This window comes from Elephantulus edwardii, unplaced genomic scaffold (assembly GCF_000299155.1).
Source record: "Elephantulus edwardii isolate Elephantulus edwardi_28Jun2011 unplaced genomic scaffold, EleEdw1.0 scaffold00074, whole genome shotgun sequence".
In the NCBI taxonomy this organism is placed as follows: domain Eukaryota; kingdom Metazoa; phylum Chordata; class Mammalia; order Macroscelidea; family Macroscelididae; genus Elephantulus; species Elephantulus edwardii.
In genome coordinates this window covers 995,677-1,016,068 of record NW_006399824.1, presented here as the reverse complement: position 1 = coordinate 1,016,068, position 20,392 = coordinate 995,677, and the positions used below count along the sequence as shown (strand labels likewise).

Below are 20,392 nucleotides of genomic sequence, written 5' to 3'. Positions count from 1 at the left end.
GCAGGTGATGGCTGGGCAGTGTGCTGGCCGGAAGTCAAACCTAAGTCTTCCTCCATGGGAGCTGAGAACTTCAGCACTGAACCCCCACTCCCCCACCTGTAAAATGAAGATGTTCTTATTAGTACTGTTGTGTTGATGAAATGATTTGTTACAGGGAACACACTTGACTAATTATGAGCATCTTATAAATGCTAGCAAATTGTCATCTGGCCCAACTAAAGAGCTCAGGGTTCATGTCCACCCAGAGGCACATAGACAGCCTGCTTCCCGAAAAGCAGCCTTGGAAACTCTCTGGAGTGCAGTCCGCTCTGACATGACGACCCCAGGACTCAGAATCCTCGCTGATTGATATTAACCAAGTGCTTAGCACACAGTGGCCACTGTTCTACATGCTTTGACCAAATCATCTTGTTTGACCCCCCTCACCGCTCTGTGAGGCAGGTTCTGTATTATCCACATTTTCCAGATGAGGAGACTGAGGCACAGGATAGGCTGAGTAACTTGACTGAGGACTCGGAGAACCCAGACTTTAATTACAACATTATGTGAAGGAATTCCCGAGGCCCTTCCCCCTGGAGGCAGTGCTGGGCACCCTCACCTTTCAGCAGCCCCCCACCACTCGCTGCCACCTCCCAAACCAGGGACTCCCGCTCCACCCGGGGCTTTAACAATGACATAGACATATTCTTGCCTCCTTAAAACGTCTCCTTTAGCTCCAAAGGTGTGAGCATTTTCCTCTGAGCTCCTTGGTCAAATTAGCTAGGTCTACTCCGCAAAGGTGGCCTTAATTGGATCTAATTTCCCAGACAGAAGGAGTGATCTATCATGCCGACAAGTTCATGTTTAAAACTTTTTAGAGATTAATTTCCTCCTCACCCTGCCAATTAACCAGCACCGCCCTGGCAGGGAGCACGGCTCAGCGGGCAGACCTTTGCCAGGCCTGTTCCTGGTCTTTCCACCTTAGCTTCCCCAGCTTCCTCCTCCACCTCACCCAGGCCGGAGGACGGTGCAGTGTGCCAGGGAGGGAAATGTCTGCAAGGAAGGAGCTCTGGGAGCACCCGGCCCAACTCCCTTGTCTCACGTGAAGAAACCAGACACAGAGATACAGTCACTTGGCCCCGGCCACACAGCTCACTCAGGCATTGGGGGTGAAAGCTGAATAACTCCCAGTCCCCACTCAGGGGAAATCAGCCTATTGGAAGGAAGCAAACATATTCTGAGTGTTGGGAACATTACCTATAGTCATTTAATCCTCACAACACCTCTGATTAGAAGTGATAATAACGTCCATCTTACAGATGAGAAAACTGAGGCTTGAAGATTTTAAACGCCAAGGTGGCCTCGTCAGTCGGAAGCTGCCAGCCCCAGGTCTAGAATCCACCAGCTGCTTCTCAGATGAAGAATGGGCCGCCGCCTCCTTTTTGATTTACTGCCTCTGAAAACCCACCAGAGGGTCAGCAGGTTCTGACTCAGTGACAATGAACTTGTGTTTTTGAGTTCTTAGGGAGGAACATTGGAAAGATTTCTATTTAGAGTTCACACCTGAGTCCTGCTATCCTCAAATAGTGGGCTTTTCCTCACAGCCCGTAGTAAACTGTCTGGCCACGGTAAGCTCGAAACAATTTCGTACTGGACAATACTGGCTCACGTAAGCCAATTGTGTGTGCATCTCTCTTCCCAGCCATGTTTAGTGGCATCAAGTTAGGTAGTTGAAAAGAGGCCCTGGTGCGAATGATAAAACCAAGGAGTCAGTGTTAAAGGTTTACCAGCATACTCTGTTGCCAGGGTAGTTTCCAAAAAAAAGAGCGGGGGAACCTAAAAAAATTATACTGCAGTTCAAAAAAACTCCACTATAGGCAGACAAAATGGTTGTGTGCTTCAGATGTTCCTATTTAATGGAGTAACTTGATCACATTAAAAAAAACACAAGACAGAATCATTAATTACAGCGGTTATTTTAGAACTCCATCTCAATATGCTACAGATTACGACGTGAAGAACTTGGCCTTTTCAGTCCTGTCACATTATCTCTGTGACTGTCTGAATGAACCTTCCCTGGTGAGCTACAGTGATCCCCAAAACAGTTCTACGTGGATGGTTCTTCTGTTCTCATTGGCCAGATGAGGGCTCCGCGTTTACGTGACCCATGCTAGGTGACAACGCCAGAGAGCTAACATGCCAAGTGTGAATCAAATGCTGTGAGTGAATCTAAGTCTGATGACCTGCCTGCTCCTGAGATGCAGTCCTGCAAGTCAGCCCAGCTTTTCCCAAGAAAGACATTCCTCCACATGGGGATTCTACAGCTCAGGCGTGGGGTACTGGATCGCGGGACACAGTACTGCCCCACCCTTCCCTGCACTCTGTCTCCTCACCACCCCTCCCCCGACTGCCCAATGCATGGACACACACGCACACACACACACACACGTCTTCCTGTACGCTCTCACACCCTCTGCTGCCCTGGCTCCCTCTCTGGCCCTCCATTCACTGTCTCCCTTCCTTCTTCGGCAGGTGAAATCACCACCACCTCCCTGCTTGACCGGGAGACCAAGGCTGAATACATCCTCATTGTGCGTGCGGTGGACGGGGGTGTAGGTCACAACCAGAAAACTGGCATTGCCACCGTGAGTGTTGCCTCCTGATCCCTGCAGCCCCTCACTTTCCAGCTCATCCTCCAAGCACTATGGGAGTGGAGGGTATTGGATCCCAGCCCATCATCGGCCCATGTGTCCCTGGGGCCAGGTCAGCCCTATACAAGAAAGGCCCTGCCACCTGGATGTGGGGGGCCCAGGAGGAGTGAGATGGAATGGGTTCTCCCCTGCCCCCAGAGGACAGCTGTACAGACAGCAGAGGCATGACTCCCAAGATTTACACTTGCCAGCAAGCAGGTAGGACCATGGCTGCTCAGAGCAGAAAACAGAACCAGAGAGTGCCTGGGAATGTGGCCTTCCCCTCATCTGATGGTACACTTCCTTCAGCCAGTGGGACAGTAAAGACTAGGACCCCACCCATGACTTCTTACACCCCCCCCCAAAGGTGCCGCTGAGGGTAGAAAGCTGAGGAGGAAAGGCGGGGTGTCTTGAATGATCACTACAGAGGGGAGAGGGGACCTGAGAAGCGAAGATCTGCCCTCTCCACCTGTTAGGTTTGCTTTCTCTGACTCGCCCTGAGGGCGCCTCTGTGGCTATTCCCAAGACCCTTGCCCCACCCCCATCCTTGCCCAGCCTGAGGACATACACAAAAGTCCCCAGTGCCCTGGTCAGTCACAGGAGGCCCCTGCTAATAGGAATCAGAGCTCTATAAATAATTTACCTGGGCAGCAAGTGAGCGGGGAAATTGCTTGGCTTGTAGCTGAGATGGAGAAGCTCAAGGGATTCTGTCTCCTCCCCCACCCCAAACCTCCCCACTGCCAGTCACCTTCAGACCAGACTCAAGGTGGGCTGGGAGAAGCCCAGGGTCACAGCAAGGATTCAAGGGCCATTTCATCCATCTCCCTCCTGGTGAGAGAGCACCCCAGCTCTTCCTTCCTTGGAGAGAACTGCGTTTCCCCATCCTTGAAAATCCTAGCCTTGCCCCAAGATTGCCAAAATGATAGAGCTGTTGGCATTAAGCCCATGATGCCCTAGGGAGGCCCTGGCCTTGCCCTGCTCTGCAGCACCCATGTGATTTCCCAGGTGAATGTCACTCTCCTGGACATCAACGACAATCACCCCACGTGGAAGGATGCTCCCTACTACATCAACCTGGTGGAGATGACCCCTCCAGACTCTGATGTCACCACGGTAGGTGGCTGCCAAGCTGCCCTTCTGAGGGTGTCTCCCATTCCCACAATGCACCCCCAGGGATACTCATGTGGGAGATAGAGTTAAAGGATTTGGAGGCTGGGGGAAGCCCTCACCAATCCTCTGGGTGCTGTGGCCTTCAGGGTGTCAAAGCCCAGGAAACAGGAGGTAGGATTGGGTCAGCTTGTCACTCACACTTTCCCGGGAGCCCAGGACCTGTCCTCAGCACTCTGGTCACCCGCACAGGAGAAGCCCCAGGTACAGCTCCCGTCTTTACAATGGACAGACTTGGCTCTGTCCAGATGTCTTTCCTTAAATTTTCCAGCCAACTGACCAGCACAGTTCCTTAGAGACAGAGGAACTGGCCCCCAGAACTGCCCAGCGGGGTTCAGTTCACTCTAAGCATTCTCCAGCTCGGGGTTTGCCTGAGCCCTCCTGAGTGGCCCCATGATGAACATGTGTGCAGGGGTGAGGCTGTGCTGTCAGCACTGCTCCAGCTTGGGGTGAGGACAGGAGATTGACCAAAACCATGTTGCTGGTGCTGTTGTTGTCAGGTGCAGTCAAGACTCATAGCGACCCCCTGGACAGCAGCTCTGAACCCTGACCCGCCATGTGCCATCATCATCTCTGATACACTTGAGCTCACTGCTGCAGTCACCACGTCAATCCATCTCATTGGGGGTCTTCCTCTTACTTGCAAAGGTGGAGGGTCAGAGAAAGGCCAAAACCATAAACGTCCTTAAGGGAGACCCGTGCCCTAGAAAGGCTCAGGAAATTGGGGCAGCATCTCCTTGCAGTGAGTTTCTGAGAACTCCTGAGCTGCCCTGTCGTGAGAGTTCCACTTGTAAGGCGCTCTCCCCTCCCCTGCAGCCCACTAGATCCCATTTGGGGAGACTTGTCCCGGATGCCTCCCCATTGCCCGTACAATGAGCACGAACCCTGCCAGCTCATGGAGCCCATTTTTTGAATGTCCTTTTCATGCCAGCTCCGTGTTCAGGGCCTCCCTTCATTTCAGCCTCATGTGGCAGGTCCATCACGCCCATTTTGCTGTGGAGAGACCAAAAGAGATTCAAGGTGCTAGAGCTGGTACAGCAGGACTTGAACCCAGGTCTGTGCAGCTTTGAAACAAGCAGTTGGAAACTACCTTACCAACCTTTATGCATCTATGGGCTCAGCTGCAGCCTGGCTGGTAGCCCAGACCCAGGATTTTATGAAACAGGTGAAGGAATTAATCCAGCTCTCCAGAAATAGTCCAGCCACCCTTCCCAAGGATTTCAGTAGAGTGGAGGAGTGAAAATGGACCTCGGATCTGTGATTTTCAAAAGCCTCCTGGTAGAGAGTCCTTCCTTGAAAACCAAAACTCTGTCCTTGCGCTGTCTCAGGCTCTGGGCCTTGGTGGCTGCTTTCTGCTGCCACCTGGTGGACACTTTGGCCCTGGCCCAGGACACCACCTGCCCTCCCCAGCCAGGGACTCCAATGGTTGCTGTGCAGGATGCCCACCTCTAAATCTGCTGTCGGATATTCTCTTACTTCCACTTTATGTCTCTGATGGGAACTGATAGATACATCCCTAGGACAGAGTGGCCTTGCGTGGAATCTCAGTGTCATTGTGGATGAGTCAATCAATTCGAAAAACCCAGAGAGTAAGGGCAGGGGCTGCACTTGGCCTTGGGCAGTTGGGGTCCTGGTCCCCAGCGGTCTTCTCCAGGTCTCCAGCCTGCCTTGTACCCTTCTTGTAAGCTGTGCACTGGCACGGGAAGTGGGTAGGATCTTGCTGCACTGTGCCGTCTCATCCTCCAGGAACCCTAAGCCTTCAGTGAGCACCGACTGTGTGCCCAGCCTGTGCTGGGCAGCCTTGGTGCAAGGAGCCTCCCAGGAGCTGGGCAGGCCAGGCAAGCCCACTGCGCAGTATAGAGGGGGCTTGGGTCAGGCAGAGGTCTGGGCCCCTCAGATACCTGTAATAGTGCTTGAGACCTGAAAAAAAAAAGTGTAATGACTTGAAATCAAAAAAGAGAACGGCCGGATCAGCATTAATACTCCTTTTAAACATTTTCCCAAAGTAATCATAAAGTGTAGTGTTTGTGAAATGTTGCTACCCTCTATGGCAAATTGTAGGTTAGATGTTTCTGAAATTATCAGAGATATTCAAGCATCCCCTCAGATTCCCTCTTACATGTTATGGTTGCCAGGAATTCATGATATCAGGACACCCATTACACTAATTGAGCTAGTCCTAGCCAATTTCAAAAGGCATCATATAAAAATCCTTTTGCAGTTTATAGCCATAAATGTATATATGCATGGAGAGGAGCCCCTTGAGAACCTCTAAGGCCTCACAGTGGCCCTCAGCGAAGTAGAGGCAGTGACGGAGGTATGCTGCCAGGTGATGTCAGGAAGAGGTGCTTTGTCACCTCTCTTTCCATCCCCACTGCACCGCCACACAATGGCCATTCAGCTTCCTGTGAACCCTGCAGACTCCTCCCACCTCAGGGTCCTTGTGTGGCCCCTCACTCTCCTCCTTCTCCTTCTCCTCCTCCTCCTCTGCCCCACCTCTTGCTCCACCCTTGCCCTCATTCTCTTCCTCTGTCACCTCCTCTAAGAAGCCCTCCATCCTGCCTTAGATAGCTCCATCTTCACCATACTGTTTCCTTCAGAGCTCCTCCACAGGCTGTCTGTTAAGTCTCCTCTTTCTGAATAGCCACTAGTTTTGGAGATTAAGTGCAGACTCTAGTACCAGAATGCCTGGATTCTAATCCCACTTACAGCATTTACCAGCTGTGTGATCTTGGGCAAATTACATAACCTCTCTGTGCTCCAGTCTAATGAGATTCTGCACCAAATAGAGCTGTGACTGTACTTAATGAGCCAGTACACATGAAGCACTGGCACTGGTCATAAATGATAGCTGTGTCTTCATCTCCCTCCCTCCTTCCCTCCTTCCTTCATCAGATGGCATCTGTTTTGTTTGCTGTTTTAAGCCCTGTGCCCAGCACTATGCCAGGCACCTGTAGGTGATCAAAATATTTGTGAGTCAGTGTGGAATAATTTCTTCAGGTGGGGAAGAGCTAGCCCCTCACCTCCCCCTCTGCAGCCAAAGCAGGTCAAGGGTGAGTCTTCCTTGTCAGCGGGAACCTTGAGAATGTGACTCAGGACCCTTCCTGGAGCGCCCCCTAGAGGAGGTCCTGCACCTGTCCTCCTGGAATCAGAGAAACTGAGCAGTTCCAGGATGTTTCAGAGCTGTGTGTTGATCCCTGATGCAGGAGCTCTGGGCATCAGTGTGAGAACGGGCATCACTGTGCATGGGTGGAGACCACGGCATGTCCCCCATATTCTGTGGATCAGGCCGATTCTGTTTGCAAGTGAGATTTGGGTCCTGCTTTCCCTCCTGGCTCCTGCAACCTCCTTCAAGGACCTGGCTGATGGGCATTGATTTAGAGCCTTTCAAAGCCTTCCAGCAAAATAAAGGAGAGGGAGAGGGAGAGAATTATTCCCCGTCAGGCCGGGAGAAAAATGATGAGCATGAAATGGGAAATAAATGGGGGGAAAAGTGGCTAGAGTCCACAAAACTGCCCTTGGGGAGGTGGCAACAGGGGTCATCTCCCCAGCCACCCTGCTGCCACCCAATCAGGACCCCCAGGCAGGGCACCCCCAGCACGAGGGTCAAGAAAAGGAGACAGAATTGAACTGACACTCCCGGTGAAATTTATTCCCGCAGCAGGCCACTGGCCTTGGGCAGGTCACTGCCTGGCTCTGTGCCTCAGTTTCACTATCTAGAAAAATGAGTTTTTTCCCAAATCTCCTCTAAATGTGGAGAGGAGCACTGCTGAAATCTAGGGGTGCTGATTTTTTTGGGTCATTAACGGAATGACTTTGCTCTGATTACACCTTGAGCCCCCAGAAGCCCTGCCTCATGTTAGCCGGTCAGGAGTGACTGGGTTCCCTTTGTGAAAGTTGGGGAAACTGAGGCAGCATTCCATCGCACAGTGAGGGTGCCTGGTAGTGTGGCTGGGAGGGGCCTGGTAGATTGGGTGTGGGACTACCCCCCACCTCTCCAGAGCAGCATCCCCCACCTGCCTCAGCCTTCCTCCCTGGCCTCCAGGGGCCCAGGGCAGATGGGAGTCCTTGGCTGAAGCAGCCCATCTGTCCGTTCTGGTCTGGTGGACCCAGTGACTCTGCCAGCTGGGGATTAAGCCAGAAGAGGGACAGATTCTGCTGCCAAAGCACAAAAGCCCCACATCAAGGAAGATGAAGGAGCTGACGAGGCCAGGCTGTCACCTCCCTGAGTGGCCTGGAGTTAAGAATGAGTCTCAGGGACCACAGTCTCCCCTCCCATTGATCTTATCTACTCTGGTGCCACCTCCGTCTCTGCAACATGGCGGAGCCAGCTGAGGGCAGTGTCACTGCTGTCCTGGAACTCCAGGAGACTTGCAGGGCTGGACCTGGATCTTGGCCCAAGGTTAATGTCGCATGACCTTGAGTTTGGCCTGGCCTCTTGGGGCCCTGCTGTCCCTTTATGGAGAGGAAGGCAGGTAGTACCTGGTGTGGTGCCCTGTCCAGCACAGGAGACCCCAGAGGAACGAGCCCCCTTGTTTATAGCCTGGCTCTGCAGTGCTGGGAGCCTAAGGGATGTCTGAGAACTCGGGCCAGTGCTGAGCATTGATCCCTTTATGGATGGGGGCTTGTAACTGGAGACCCAGGGAGGCAAGGCTGGAGAGTTAAAGCAGCGGATCCAGTCCTGAGTCTCTCTCTCTCCCTCCAAAGAGGCCCAACAATCCTTATCATTCATCCTGCCCACCCCAGATCCTGAAGCACCCCAGTTTCCTAGGACCCACCCACCCACCCAACTTGGGCCAAGCCCTCGGCCCCCTCCTCATGCTGTCACAGAGGCTTTTGCAAATCAGATTACAGTCAATGGCAAAGGAAGGGAGGGTTTCACCATGAGGAATCTAGCTCTCCAAGCTCAGGCTATAAAATCCTAAAGAACAAGAGGTGATGTGGAGGAGACAGAGAAACCAGAGCCCCACGCGCTCCTTGTGGGGAGGCCGAGTACGCAGTCGCTGGGAGAACACGGTGGCAGCCCCTCCAGATAAGGGGAAGCACGGAGCTTCCTTACGACCCAGCCGTTCCACTCCCAGGACAGAGCACCGGGGCCTGACTGCGGGGCATAGCAGATGTTTGTGCTCTCACTGCAGTACTACTCACAGAGCCACGAGGTGAAACTGTCCGAGTGTCCGCCCACAGAATGCTGAATTCATGCTTTTATCATTGTTGTTAAGTGCTGTTGAGTCAGCTACAACTCTTAGCGACTCTATGAACAGCACACCTGAAATTTGCCCTGTTCTGTGTCTGTGTCAACTTGAATCCATTGTTACAGTCGCTCTGTCACAGTCACTCTGTCATTCTGTCTCATTGAGGGTCATCTTCTCTTTCCCTGATCCTCCATCTCTCCCAGCATTCTATCCTTTTCTAAGGTCCCTCTTGACAATATATGCAAAGTATGTGAGATGAGGTTTCATCACCATGCCTCTAAAGAGCAGCCTGCTTGCATTTCCTCCAAGACAAACTGTTGGCAGTCCAGTCCCGAAGAGTTATTGTCCATTTAAAGACTAACGTACACCATGGCTTTTCCAGTCACATGCTGTTCATCTGAGAGCTGGTCAGTGAATGTGGATGATAGAAGAATAGATGTCTTTTAGTTGTGTGTTGTTGTTGTTGTTATGTGCCATCGAGTTGCTTGCGACTCATAGCGACCCTATGTACAACAGCCTTAAACTCTGCTCTGTCCTGTGCCAATCGCACCGTCTCCCACACACCCATCCCTATTACCCCAGTTACTGAATCGATCTACCTCATAGAGGGCCTTCCCCTCCTGCGCTGTCCCTCCACCCTCCCAAGCATGATGTCCTTCTCCAAGGACCAGTCTCTCCTTACAACATGTCCAAAGTATGTTGGACGGAGCCTCAGAATCCTTGCCTCCAAGGAGCCACCCAGTTTAACCCTTTCCAGGATAAATCTGTTTGTTTTCCTAGCAGTCCATGGTACTCTAAATACTATTCTCCAGCACTGCAGCTCAAAAGCATCAATTCTCCTTCTATCCTCCCTGGTCATTGTCCAGCTCTCTGATGCATAACAAGTGATTGCAAAGACCATGGCCTGTACCAGACGCACCTTAGTCTCCAGAGACACACCGTTGCTCTTCAGTACTTTAGAGAGGTCCCTAACAGCAAACTTTCCCATCACAATACGTCTTTTCATTTCCTGGCTGCTGATGCCAAGAGGGTTGATTGTGAAGCCAAGTAGCCTAAAGCTGTGAACAATCTGAATCTCTTCACCATCCATCCTGATGCTGCCAATTGGTCCAGTGGTGAGAATCTTTGCCTTCTTGACATTGAGCCTAGTCTTGGAGAAAAGTACTGAATATCCTGTGGCTGCCAATAGAATGGACAGATACGTCTCAAAGAAGGTGCAGCCAGAGCACTCCTTGGGGCAAGGATGGAGAGTTTTGTCTCACACACGTTGGGCACGTTAGTAGGAGAGGCTAGTCCTTGCAAAGGGACATCGTGCTTGGGAAAGTGGAGGGTCAGTGAGAGGAAGACCCTCAGCGAGATGGATCAGTACAGTGATTTTGGCAATGGGCTCAAGTGTGCCAGAGATGATCGGGGGGCATAGGGTTCAGAGCCTCTGTTCATAGCATCGCTGTGAGTCGTATGAGACTTGATGGCACCTAACAACATGAATACATGCTGCCAAACAGATGGACTTGAAAACCATTACACTGAATGAAATAAGCCAGCCACAAAGGATACAAGTATTGTATGAATCCACTTCTCTGAACTATCTCAAGCAAATGCGAACTTGTTGCCACGGAATTGGAACCATCTCATAGCTGACCTTCCAGTGAGTTTTCAGAGATTCTGTGGTCTAGTGGTAAGGAGTTGTGCTGCCAACCCAAAGGCACATGGTTCGAATCCACCAGCTGCTTCACAGGTGGAAGATGGACAATCTCTTCTTGTGCAATTTAGGACCGTAGGGCAGCTGAAGGATTTGAACCACCTGCCTTTTTACGTACTAGGCCACCTTAGGATGGCAAAATCATAAAGGTAGAAAGTAGACTCAAGGTTGCCAGGGTCTGGGGAAGGAGAGAGGGAGGTTATTGCTGGTTGAGGTGATGGAAATTGTTCTACATGGGCAATGGTAACAGTCACGCTGGCCCCTGGGTGGTGGGCATGGTTTGTGCTCAGCTGCCAACCAGGAGGTTGGTGGTTCAAGCCCACCCCGTGGAACTGTGGAAGAAAGGCCTGGCAACCCATCTCTGCAGGGTTACAGTCTGTTGACAACCCTGTGGCACTCAGCTCCACTGTGAAACCCTTGAGCTCGCTGAGTTGGACTCCTGTCAATAGCAACAAGTTTAGTATTTGTTCTGTGGCCAAACACCATTGTAGATGTGATTAATGGCACTAAATCATACACTTTAAAATGGCAAAAGCAGAAAATGCCACGTTACAGATATTTTACCTATATAAAATAAGGTTACTAAAAGCTCAGCCAAAGGTCTAAACTTCCTAGTCAAGAGCTCCTGCGAGCCCCCTTTCCCTCTTCGAAGGTTGTGCCCATGTCCCTCTGCACATCTGAAGAAGAAGGGCACAGGAGGGCTGGCAGTCACCAGTGTGGGCAGTGAAGGGACCAGAGCAGACGTGGAACTCCAGCCATGCCACTCCCTCACCACATGACCTTGGGAGCCTCACCACGTGACCTTGGGAGCCTCACTGAGCCTCATCTTCAAAATGGTCTCAGTGACAGGCTTTGGCCTCAGAAGGGTATCACTGTATCACTGGGCACCTGCTGTGTGCCAGTGTGTCCCAGCCACATGCTCTCAGATACGACAGCACATGTTGTCTTCATGGGAGGCAGAGGGCACCACCATCGATGTTGTCAAGACTTAAAGACTTAAGTGCACGTCCAAGGTCAGGGCTGCTGGGTGAGGAAGCCAGGACTAGGAATGACCTCCACTGCTGATTGATCTTCAGAAGCTCCCAGCCCCCTGCAGACACCCCTGCAGAAGACTGGGGAGAAGGCAGCGCCTTTGCCCAAATGAGCCAGGAGGCCTCTCTACCTGCCATGGCCCACATATGGCCTCCTGTAGGCCATGGGCACAGTGGCAGCTTCCTCACGCTGGTCCAGGATGCCCAGGCACTGACCCCCACCCCCTCAGTGAATGTCTCCTCCCCGTGTCCCTCTTGGCAGGTGGTGGCAGTGGACCCAGACCTGGGTGAGAACGGCACCCTGGTGTACAGCATCCAGCCACCCAACAAGTTCTACAGCCTCAACAGCACCACGGGCAAGATCCGCACCACGCACGTCATGCTGGACCGGGAGAACCCTGACCCGCTGGAGGCCGAGCTGATGCGCAAGATCATCGTCTCCGTCACAGACTGTACGTGCCCTCGTGCCCCTCAGCAGTGGCCCTTGACACTTGGGGACCCAGAGACATCCTCCAGTGCCCAGGCCTTTGACTTGTCCCCTGGGACTCCCAAAACCTACCCAGGGGCTGTGGGCCACCCACTCCTAGGTGTGGTCCCCAGAGCGCTCTGAGGGGTGTGGGCTGGGGCATGGATTAGAGGGATGTGAAGCCCAAGCTGCTCCTGGAGGGACCACCAGGCTGGAGGGCATGGTGTGGAGGGTTGCTCAGTCTGCCTCCCCATCTCTGTTCTTTCTCTCATATCCCTCCTGCCCACTTCCCGGTTCCCTCAGGCGGCAGACCCCCTCTGAAAGCCACCAGCAGCGCCACAGTGTTTGTGAACCTCCTGGACCTCAATGACAATGACCCCACTTTCCAGAACCTGCCTTTCGTGGCTGAGGTGCTTGAAGGCACCCCTGCGGGGGTCTCTGTCTACCAGGTGAGTACCCCGTTGCTGGCTGTGTCCTGCCTCGGTCTCCCTCAGTTGATCCCTGACAGCCAATAAGAGGCTAGGGGTGCCCCTGTGCGCCTGGCCCCATGTGAGCTCTGTGACTCTCATACCAGCTAGGGAGGGGAGTGAGGGGGGACAGTGGGCTGTGAGAGATGAGATAAACACAGGAAGGCTTCAAGGAGGAGGGACTTGAGGTACATCTTGAAGGACAAGTGGGCTTGGTCAGGTGAAGCACCATAGGAGGATATGGAGAGGAGTAAAGACAAAAACAAGGAACCTAATGGGTGAACCAAATAACTAAGTGCGTAGCTACTAACAAGAGTTCAAGTCTACCCAGAAGTATGCTGGGAGAAAGGCCTGGCAATCACTGAAAGAATCAGTCACTGAAAACCGTACAAAGCACAGGTCTCTGGACACATAGGAGTTGCCATGAGTCAAGTCAACTGAACAGAAGTTGATTTGGGTTTAAGGTAGGAATAGAGGAAGGCAGGGCAGTTACTAGGAGGCAAGTTAGAGAGATTATCAGAACAAACATGCCTGAGGGAATCTGCTCCAAGACCCTCGAAGTCTAGGACACAGAGGTCTGAATGTGGTCCAGGCACTCCCACTGTGAGCAGCCCCTCACTGGGGGTACGATTCTCCCCATTTTACAGGAGGCTACAGAGGGACTTGCCCAGTCTTGAACCCACTTCTTCATTCTTCTGGTCCATCATCCCTGCATTTAGGGAGATTTTGGAGACACTGTTTCAGGGGAGTTGATTCCCTTAAAGGGGCCACCTATAAAGATTAGAAAGCTCCTGTGGTTAAGAGCATGAGCTTTGGGGTTCAGTCGACATGGGTGTGGATCCCAGCCCCGCCTCCTCCCAGGCATATGACTTAGAGTTAACTAATAAACCTATCTAAGCCTCGACTGGCATCTGAAAAATGGGGATGATAATAATAGCACCTGCTGTTTGCAGATTCGATCCAAATCACATAGGAAACGTGGGCTGTGAGGTCACACAGCAGCTGTGTGCGTTGCAGGGAGCTCTGGTGGCTAGTCAGTAGGGAGGTGTGCTGCTAACCCCAAAACCACAGTGGCTCCAGGGAGAAAGATGGGCAGGTACCTCCGTGTATTTATAACCACAGAAACCCATTAGCAGCGATGCAAGTTCCCGTTGTGTGCCTGACTTGAGGGTTTAGAAGAAGAGAAAGGGGGATTGGGTGGCAAGGGATGAACGGCTCCTGTTCAGGGACAGGTTGATTGTTTTCTGGGGTTCCAGTCAGTGGCCTTGGTAATGCACTGTGGCCTCAGTTTCTTCGCCGCTCCCTCACATTGCTGCCGAGTCGTAACTGACTCACAGCTGGCCCTCCTACAAGTTCTCAGATGCTGTAAATTGGGTGAAAGGAGACTGCCCATCTTCCTCCCCTGAAGCCAGTGGTGGATGCAAACCACCAGAGAGGCCCCGCTTTTGGGTTAGCAGCACCTGTCCTTGTGGACTTCGCCACACCAGAGCTATCTCCAACTATACAAGGGGTTTGTTCAGACGTGTTCATTCTTTGACGCCAATTGTCTTCAGTCTCTCCAGAGAGCACTCTCCTCAGGCACCCAGCAGGGGGCGCTGTGATCCTGGGAACAGCAGTCAAGTTCTGAGTCATTCCCCAAGCAGGACTGGGATGAGGATGATGTGACTACAAAGGTCCCCAAACCTGGTTCTCAGGGTGACAGACAGCAGAGGAAGGAAAGTCCACACCACAGCTCCTGTCACAGAGGGGCCGCCTCCAGATGCTGAGAGGATGGTTGAAGGAGTCCAGCATCCTCAGAGGCTCCTGGCTTGACTTTGTTGCTCCCTTGGTCCCACCCAGGGCCCCAGATGGTGATTTCTGCTGGGCGTGCAGGAGGACTTTCTCTAGGGTTGTATGCAAGTAGAGGTAGTGAGGGCCCTGTCCTGGAAGTCATTCAAGCTGAGTCTGGACACCCTCCTGACCATCTTGTTGGATGTGAATCAGACCTGATAGCCTTAATGTCTTCCAGTCCTGAGAGTCTTGTCTTCACCCAACACACGTGCTTTAACTGTTTTTGCATTTTCCCCTCAAACATCTTGAACCCTCTTCTGTGAACTGTCAGCATATTAAGGTCCCAAGTCACAGTATTTCTGATAATGGACTGGAGATGTGAGAATGGTGGGGTTTGACATAAGACTAACCTGTACATGGTCTCAGATAGTTGTGGGGTGTTTTTTTTTTTATAGTAATGAAGCCATCAAGTGATGCTTTAGAAGAACCCATGAAATCATCTTATTTTTTGCTGTCATTTTATAAAGCAGAGCACAGTGGGGAGGAGGGACCTGCTAACAGTGTTCTGTGGGGTCGAGGGAACTCTGGTGGCATTAACTATAGAGAGTTGCACTGCTACCACAGAGACCACGTCTCCCTGACAGTTCAAACCTGCCAAATGTTCCACAGGAGAAAGATAGTCAGTCTCCTCCCAGGTGTGAGTCAGCTCTGACTCAATGGCAATGAGGATTTTCTTTTTTACTAAAAATTGACCTCCAATAGCCAGAGGGGCCTGGAAGCTGCAATGACTATTCTGAGGCAGTGTGGCAAGGGTGGAGGTGGGGAGAGATCACAGCAGCCCTGAGAGTTTGGGGGGAACAGAGCCAGGCAGGTGGAGTAAACCCAGGAGGGCTGCCTGGTAGTGAGCCCAGGTTCTTGAAGGGGAGAGGTATGTGCAGACCACTCTTATTCTAAAAAGTCCTTCCATTTGTCACACACCTCCAGCCTCCAGTGTATCTGTCGGATGGATGCCCTTCAGGCTGGCATGCCACACGTGCAGAGGGAGTGTGTACCGGGGACAGTGACCTGAGATTCCACAGGGAGAGGATGTGTCTGTCTAAAACCAGTCAAAGGAGGGGAAAAGGGGACACTTCTTAGGGGGAAGCAGTAGTCCCACGGCCCCCTCACTCAGCCCCTCTCCTCCTCAGGTGGTGGCCATCGACCTGGACGAGGGCCTCAATGGCCTGGTGTCCTACCGCATGCAGGTGGGCATGCCCCGCATGGACTTCCTCATCAACAGCACCACGGGCGTGGTGGTCACCACCACTGAGCTGGACCGAGAGCGCATCGCCAAGTACCAGCTGCGGGTGGTGGCCAGCGACGCGGGCACGCCCACCAAGAGCTCCACGAGCACTCTTACCATCCATGGTGAGGGGTCATCTTCTGGGTGTGGAACATGAGTGTGGGTACCCGTGCCCACACCTGCCACCCACCATCCATGGGCATAGGCTCCCTAAGTATCAGGTGATCCTCCTCAGTGCCTGTAGCCTCTCAATGGAGCAGAGGCTTCCCTGGCAGTACCAGGTCTAATGTGTCAGCAGGGCCTTCTCCATTCTGGGCACAACCCTCAGTGCCCAGGGCCCAAGGGAGCTTCCAGGACCCCCCCAACAGGTCTCACTTCTCCTACTGGCCCTCTTGGGAGCCTAAGTTCCCATCTAATGTCAGCAGAGAGGAATTGGTGTAAGCCCTTGTATTGTGAGCCAGCAGGCAGGATTGGGGAGCCCACTGTCTGCACTGAAAGCCCAGGGGTTTTACATTGAAGCTGTGATGGAGGCCCCATTCCCATGTGGAATGATGGGGAGGCAATGGTGGGTCTCACCTTGGGAAGAGGGTGGTCAGGACTCAGACACACTGAGATTGCTCATCCCCTGAGGCCTCCCCTCTCTGGTCTGGGGTGAGTGGAGGGGCAGCATTTCTTGTTGCCTAGTTGTGTCACTGCCTTGAGGCCACACTGGAGCCCTGACAAGAGCAAGGAGCATGCCCAGAGAAGTCACGACGACGCCAGCAGGGCAAGTGGGGCCAGCTCTCAGGGACAGGCCTGCCCCACACAGGCCCTCACCCTTCCATGAGACAGGCTGGGTGTGTGACCACACACAGGCCCAACATTCACCTTCCTCAGAGCAGGAGGGTCAGGAGGGGTAGGCCTGGAGGAGCCACAGGCTCTCCTATTGGTTCAGAGTCACCTTCTCACCAATGATTGACAGGAAGGGAGGACGTCCACTCTGGCCATTCCTCTAAGGCCTCACCACAAGCCTTGTCATAAGATGATCCCATCTCATTTCCTGGCTATACTATATGGAGTGACCCGCTCAAAACCTCAACTCATTACTCAACTCACTGAGTTGCAGTTGACTCCCAGGTGACCTTTCACCAAGTTTCTGGTGCCGTAACTCATAAAGGAGGAGATTGCCCATCTCTCTCCCTCGGAGCCACTGGTGGATTCGAACCACCAGAGAGACATGACCTTTGAATTAGCAGGACAGCTCTCTATGGCCTAGGCCACCGGAGGTCCCACAGAGTAGCCAAAAAGGGTGTCATTACATTATAGAAGGTCCTGGGATCTCTACGTGCCCCAGGAATAAGGGCCTGAGATGCAGAGCTGGGTAAATAAATCGTTGAAAGAAATTGGGCTTTTGAACGGATAGTCTTCAAAGCCGGCTCCTTCCCTTGGGATTCCGTCACTGGGGCAGACCTCCCGAAGACCCCATCCCCTTGTGCTGTGAGACTTTGCACAAGTACATGTTTCCTTCTCTGTCCGATGTGTCTGATAGTGCCCACCTCCCAGGCAGTTGTATGGGCTGCATTTGGCTTTGTATGCGGAGTGCTCCTGGCATAATGCCCGTTGCCATCATCCTGGTCCCTGTCAGGTGTTACTGGAGTGAGGCCCTGGGGTTTGTCTTCCACACCAGCGTGAGCAGCATGACACCATCAGGAGGATGGGAGGGGAGGGCCGAGGAGCTCTGGCCAGCTCTGGCCTGGCCCAGCAGGTACAAGAGACTCCGCTCAGGACCAAGAGGCATTGGCATAATGGCTCCCCTGGGAGTTACCTTCCTGCTTTATCTGTAGGGAGCTCTGGTGACATAGTCTGCAGGGAGTTGCTCTGGGAGTTTGAATCCACCATCAGCGGCTGCACAGGAGAAAGATGAACACTCTCTTCCCATGAGATTCACAACCTCCTGAAAACCCGCTGTATGGTCAGCTATGAGCTGGTTCTGTCTCCATAGTAATGGGTTTGTGTGACTTGATTTTGTCTTGAGTCACTATCTTGGGCTCACTGTCATGTGTCCCCCTGCCCCCACAGTGCTGGACGTGAACGATGAGACGCCCACCTTCTTCCCCGCCGTGTACAACGTCTCCGTGTCCGAGGACGTGCCCCGGGACTTCCGCGTGGTCTGGCTGAACTGCACCGACAATGACGTGGGCCTCAATGCCGAGCTCAGCTACTTCGTCACAGGTGCCGGCCTCGCTCAGCTCGCCCCCGCCCAGGCTCCTCCTGTGGCCGCGGCCCTCACCTCCTTCCAGGCTGGAGTGCAGCCATGTGAGACTAGGAAAAGCCCGGCTCCACCATCAGGCTTCAGCCCCTGCAGGCGCCTCCCTCAGGGCTTCCTCTTGGATTGTGCTGAGAGCTTTGCATCTGGGGTTCAGGCCTGGCTCCGTGGACACCCTGGGGACCTGAATCTTCTCGGGGTGGAGAGGACTTTCCCAAAGTTCCTTCCAGAGGGAAGGGGACCCAGCGACTCCTGGGGAGAAGTGAGGCATAGCTGAGCCCTACAGCTCACCTTGTTCCTCAGAGGCACAGAACAGTGACTAGAGGAATGTGACCCTGTCCTTCCCTGGGGACCCTTTACTCAGTGAGGAGAATCCCCATGTGTTTAGAAGCAGATGGTTTAGATCTCCCTAAACAATTCTAGAAAGAAGCTGTTTTGCATAAAAATGTTGGGGAACTGCCACTTGGATGGTGATTATGAACTGGCCAGGCAGAGCAGAGAGGGACACGTGATGAGTGATGTCTGCCGTGGCTGACAGACATGCTTTGTGTGTATCATTATTGGATTAGATCAATCATCCTCTGTTCTCCATTCAGCCCTGTCTAACCTGAGAGGTGTCCAGGCTCACTGGGGCGGGAGTGGGGGGATGCTCTTTCACATTACCCGGCCTTCCCTTTGACAGTTTGTCCGCTGTGTGTTCTCTGTAGCCACTTCTGCCATGCTGCATCTGTACGTGGCCATGCCCTGAGCTCCCCTCTCCAGAAACAAAGAATCCCAGGCCCAGCCTGCCCACTGCATGTCATCGCCAAGCTGACCTCCCAGCTCTCAGCCTCTCTGTTCCAGAACCTTCTACTCCCTCATCTCCAAGAAAGGGCACAGCATGATCTGTCTTACCCTCAAGACTTATCTACAAGCGTGTTTTGGGGCTTTTTATTTTCTTTTTTTGTAAATTACGGTTTGGATGAAAGTTCACAGAGTACTTATTTTCCCATTCAATAGTTTATACACATATTGTTTCCTGACATTATTTATAATCCCCTCAATTGATAGCACTCTTCCTCCTTCCTCCCCAAGTACCTTGTTTCCATCCATCCTTATTCCCTCTCCCTTCCTGTGCTTTGTTACAGCATAAATGCTGCTCTTGTAGGCTGTGTGGCTGATTGCTCTGAGGATTATTCTGCTCTGAGTTCACTTTAGGGATCTGTTGTTTGGCTCCCTGGGGGTAGATTGCTTCCTCCATCCACTCACCTTTGGAACAAGATTATTGATTTGAATATAGAGAAATAGACTTTGGAGATTAGGTGTGGCCAGAGACAAACCAATTCAGGACAAGGCAGTGCCTGACTGTGACTTCCTGGCTCAGAGTTCTGGGTTCCTGCTAACAACCCTCCCAGCTCCAGAATTCTCAGAGTTTAGATGTGTGAATCCTTCAAGGAGCCTTGAGCAGTCCTGGGCCAAGCTCACCTCAAACCTAGTCCAGTGGCGCCCTCTGCTGCCCAGGATAACACACACGGCTCAGAATCAGTGTACCGTTAGTCTCAGGGAGGAAACTCCCCTGGATCTCACCTGCCCTATAACCCAGGAAGACTCCGATAACGCCTGTCTCCTGACCACTTGATCCTACCTTTGAGTCAGTGGCCACTGCCAGTCCCCTTTCAGAGAGCAGTGGTCCTCAGCCCCTCTCCAGTTCCCAGCACCAGAGATGACCAGCTTTCAGAATGTTCAGCTGACCCCAAAGTCCATAGCCACATATGAACGCCCAGGCTAACTGCTCAGACACTTCTATCTGACAGGCATGTGGCAGAGTGGACGCAGGCGTGGAGTTCTGCTGTGCTGTGGTCTTACACCCACTTTACCAGGTGCTGTGAAGTCAGCTGTGACTCATAGTGACCGAGGAACTGTGGTCAGAGTAGAATGCAAGGCTTTTCTTTCAGGCCACCTTTGAGTGGACTCAAACTTTCAGATTTTCAGTTAGCAGCCAAGCATCGTAATCATGTGCACCAGCTCGGGCAATCATTCACATGCACGACCTCACCAAGGCTTGTTGTCTGTGTCTGTGGATGGTGGTGGCAGGAGTACAAACCTCGTAGGTCATTGTGGAGATTGATGAACACATGAAATAGGTGTATATTCACAAAATAATATTAATAAGGAAGTTCTGGGGTGGTGTGCTGCCAGCCCAAAGGCCACGCCTCTCTGGCAGTTCAAATCCACCTGAAGCTCTGTGGGAGAAAGATGGGTGATTTCCTCCCATGCCATTTACAGCCTCGGAACCTGCTGTGTGTCAGCTGTGGTTCAGACTCCACGGCACTTAGTTCTGAGAATTGGTATTTGAGGCAATAAGCAGTCAGATCTCAGACTCTTTGGGCCAACTCCTTGGCCAGAGCACCCTGCGGAC

At 52.5% G+C, this 20,392-nt stretch overlaps 1 protein-coding gene across 1 annotated transcript in view; it reads left to right on the top strand.

The window, feature by feature from the left end:
* CDH23 (cadherin-related 23) overlaps positions 1-20,392 on the top strand; it is a 523,436-nt gene that overhangs the window by 357,440 nt on the left and 145,604 nt on the right. Inside the window, exons 19-24 of the mRNA XM_006889037.1 lie at positions 2,512-2,624; positions 3,675-3,782; positions 12,027-12,216; positions 12,534-12,679; positions 15,655-15,874; positions 17,808-17,960. Coding sequence (XP_006889099.1) covers positions 2,512-2,624; positions 3,675-3,782; positions 12,027-12,216; positions 12,534-12,679; positions 15,655-15,874; positions 17,808-17,960 — 930 coding nt within the window. The remainder of the gene's footprint in view (positions 1-2,511; positions 2,625-3,674; positions 3,783-12,026; positions 12,217-12,533; positions 12,680-15,654; positions 15,875-17,807; positions 17,961-20,392) is intronic.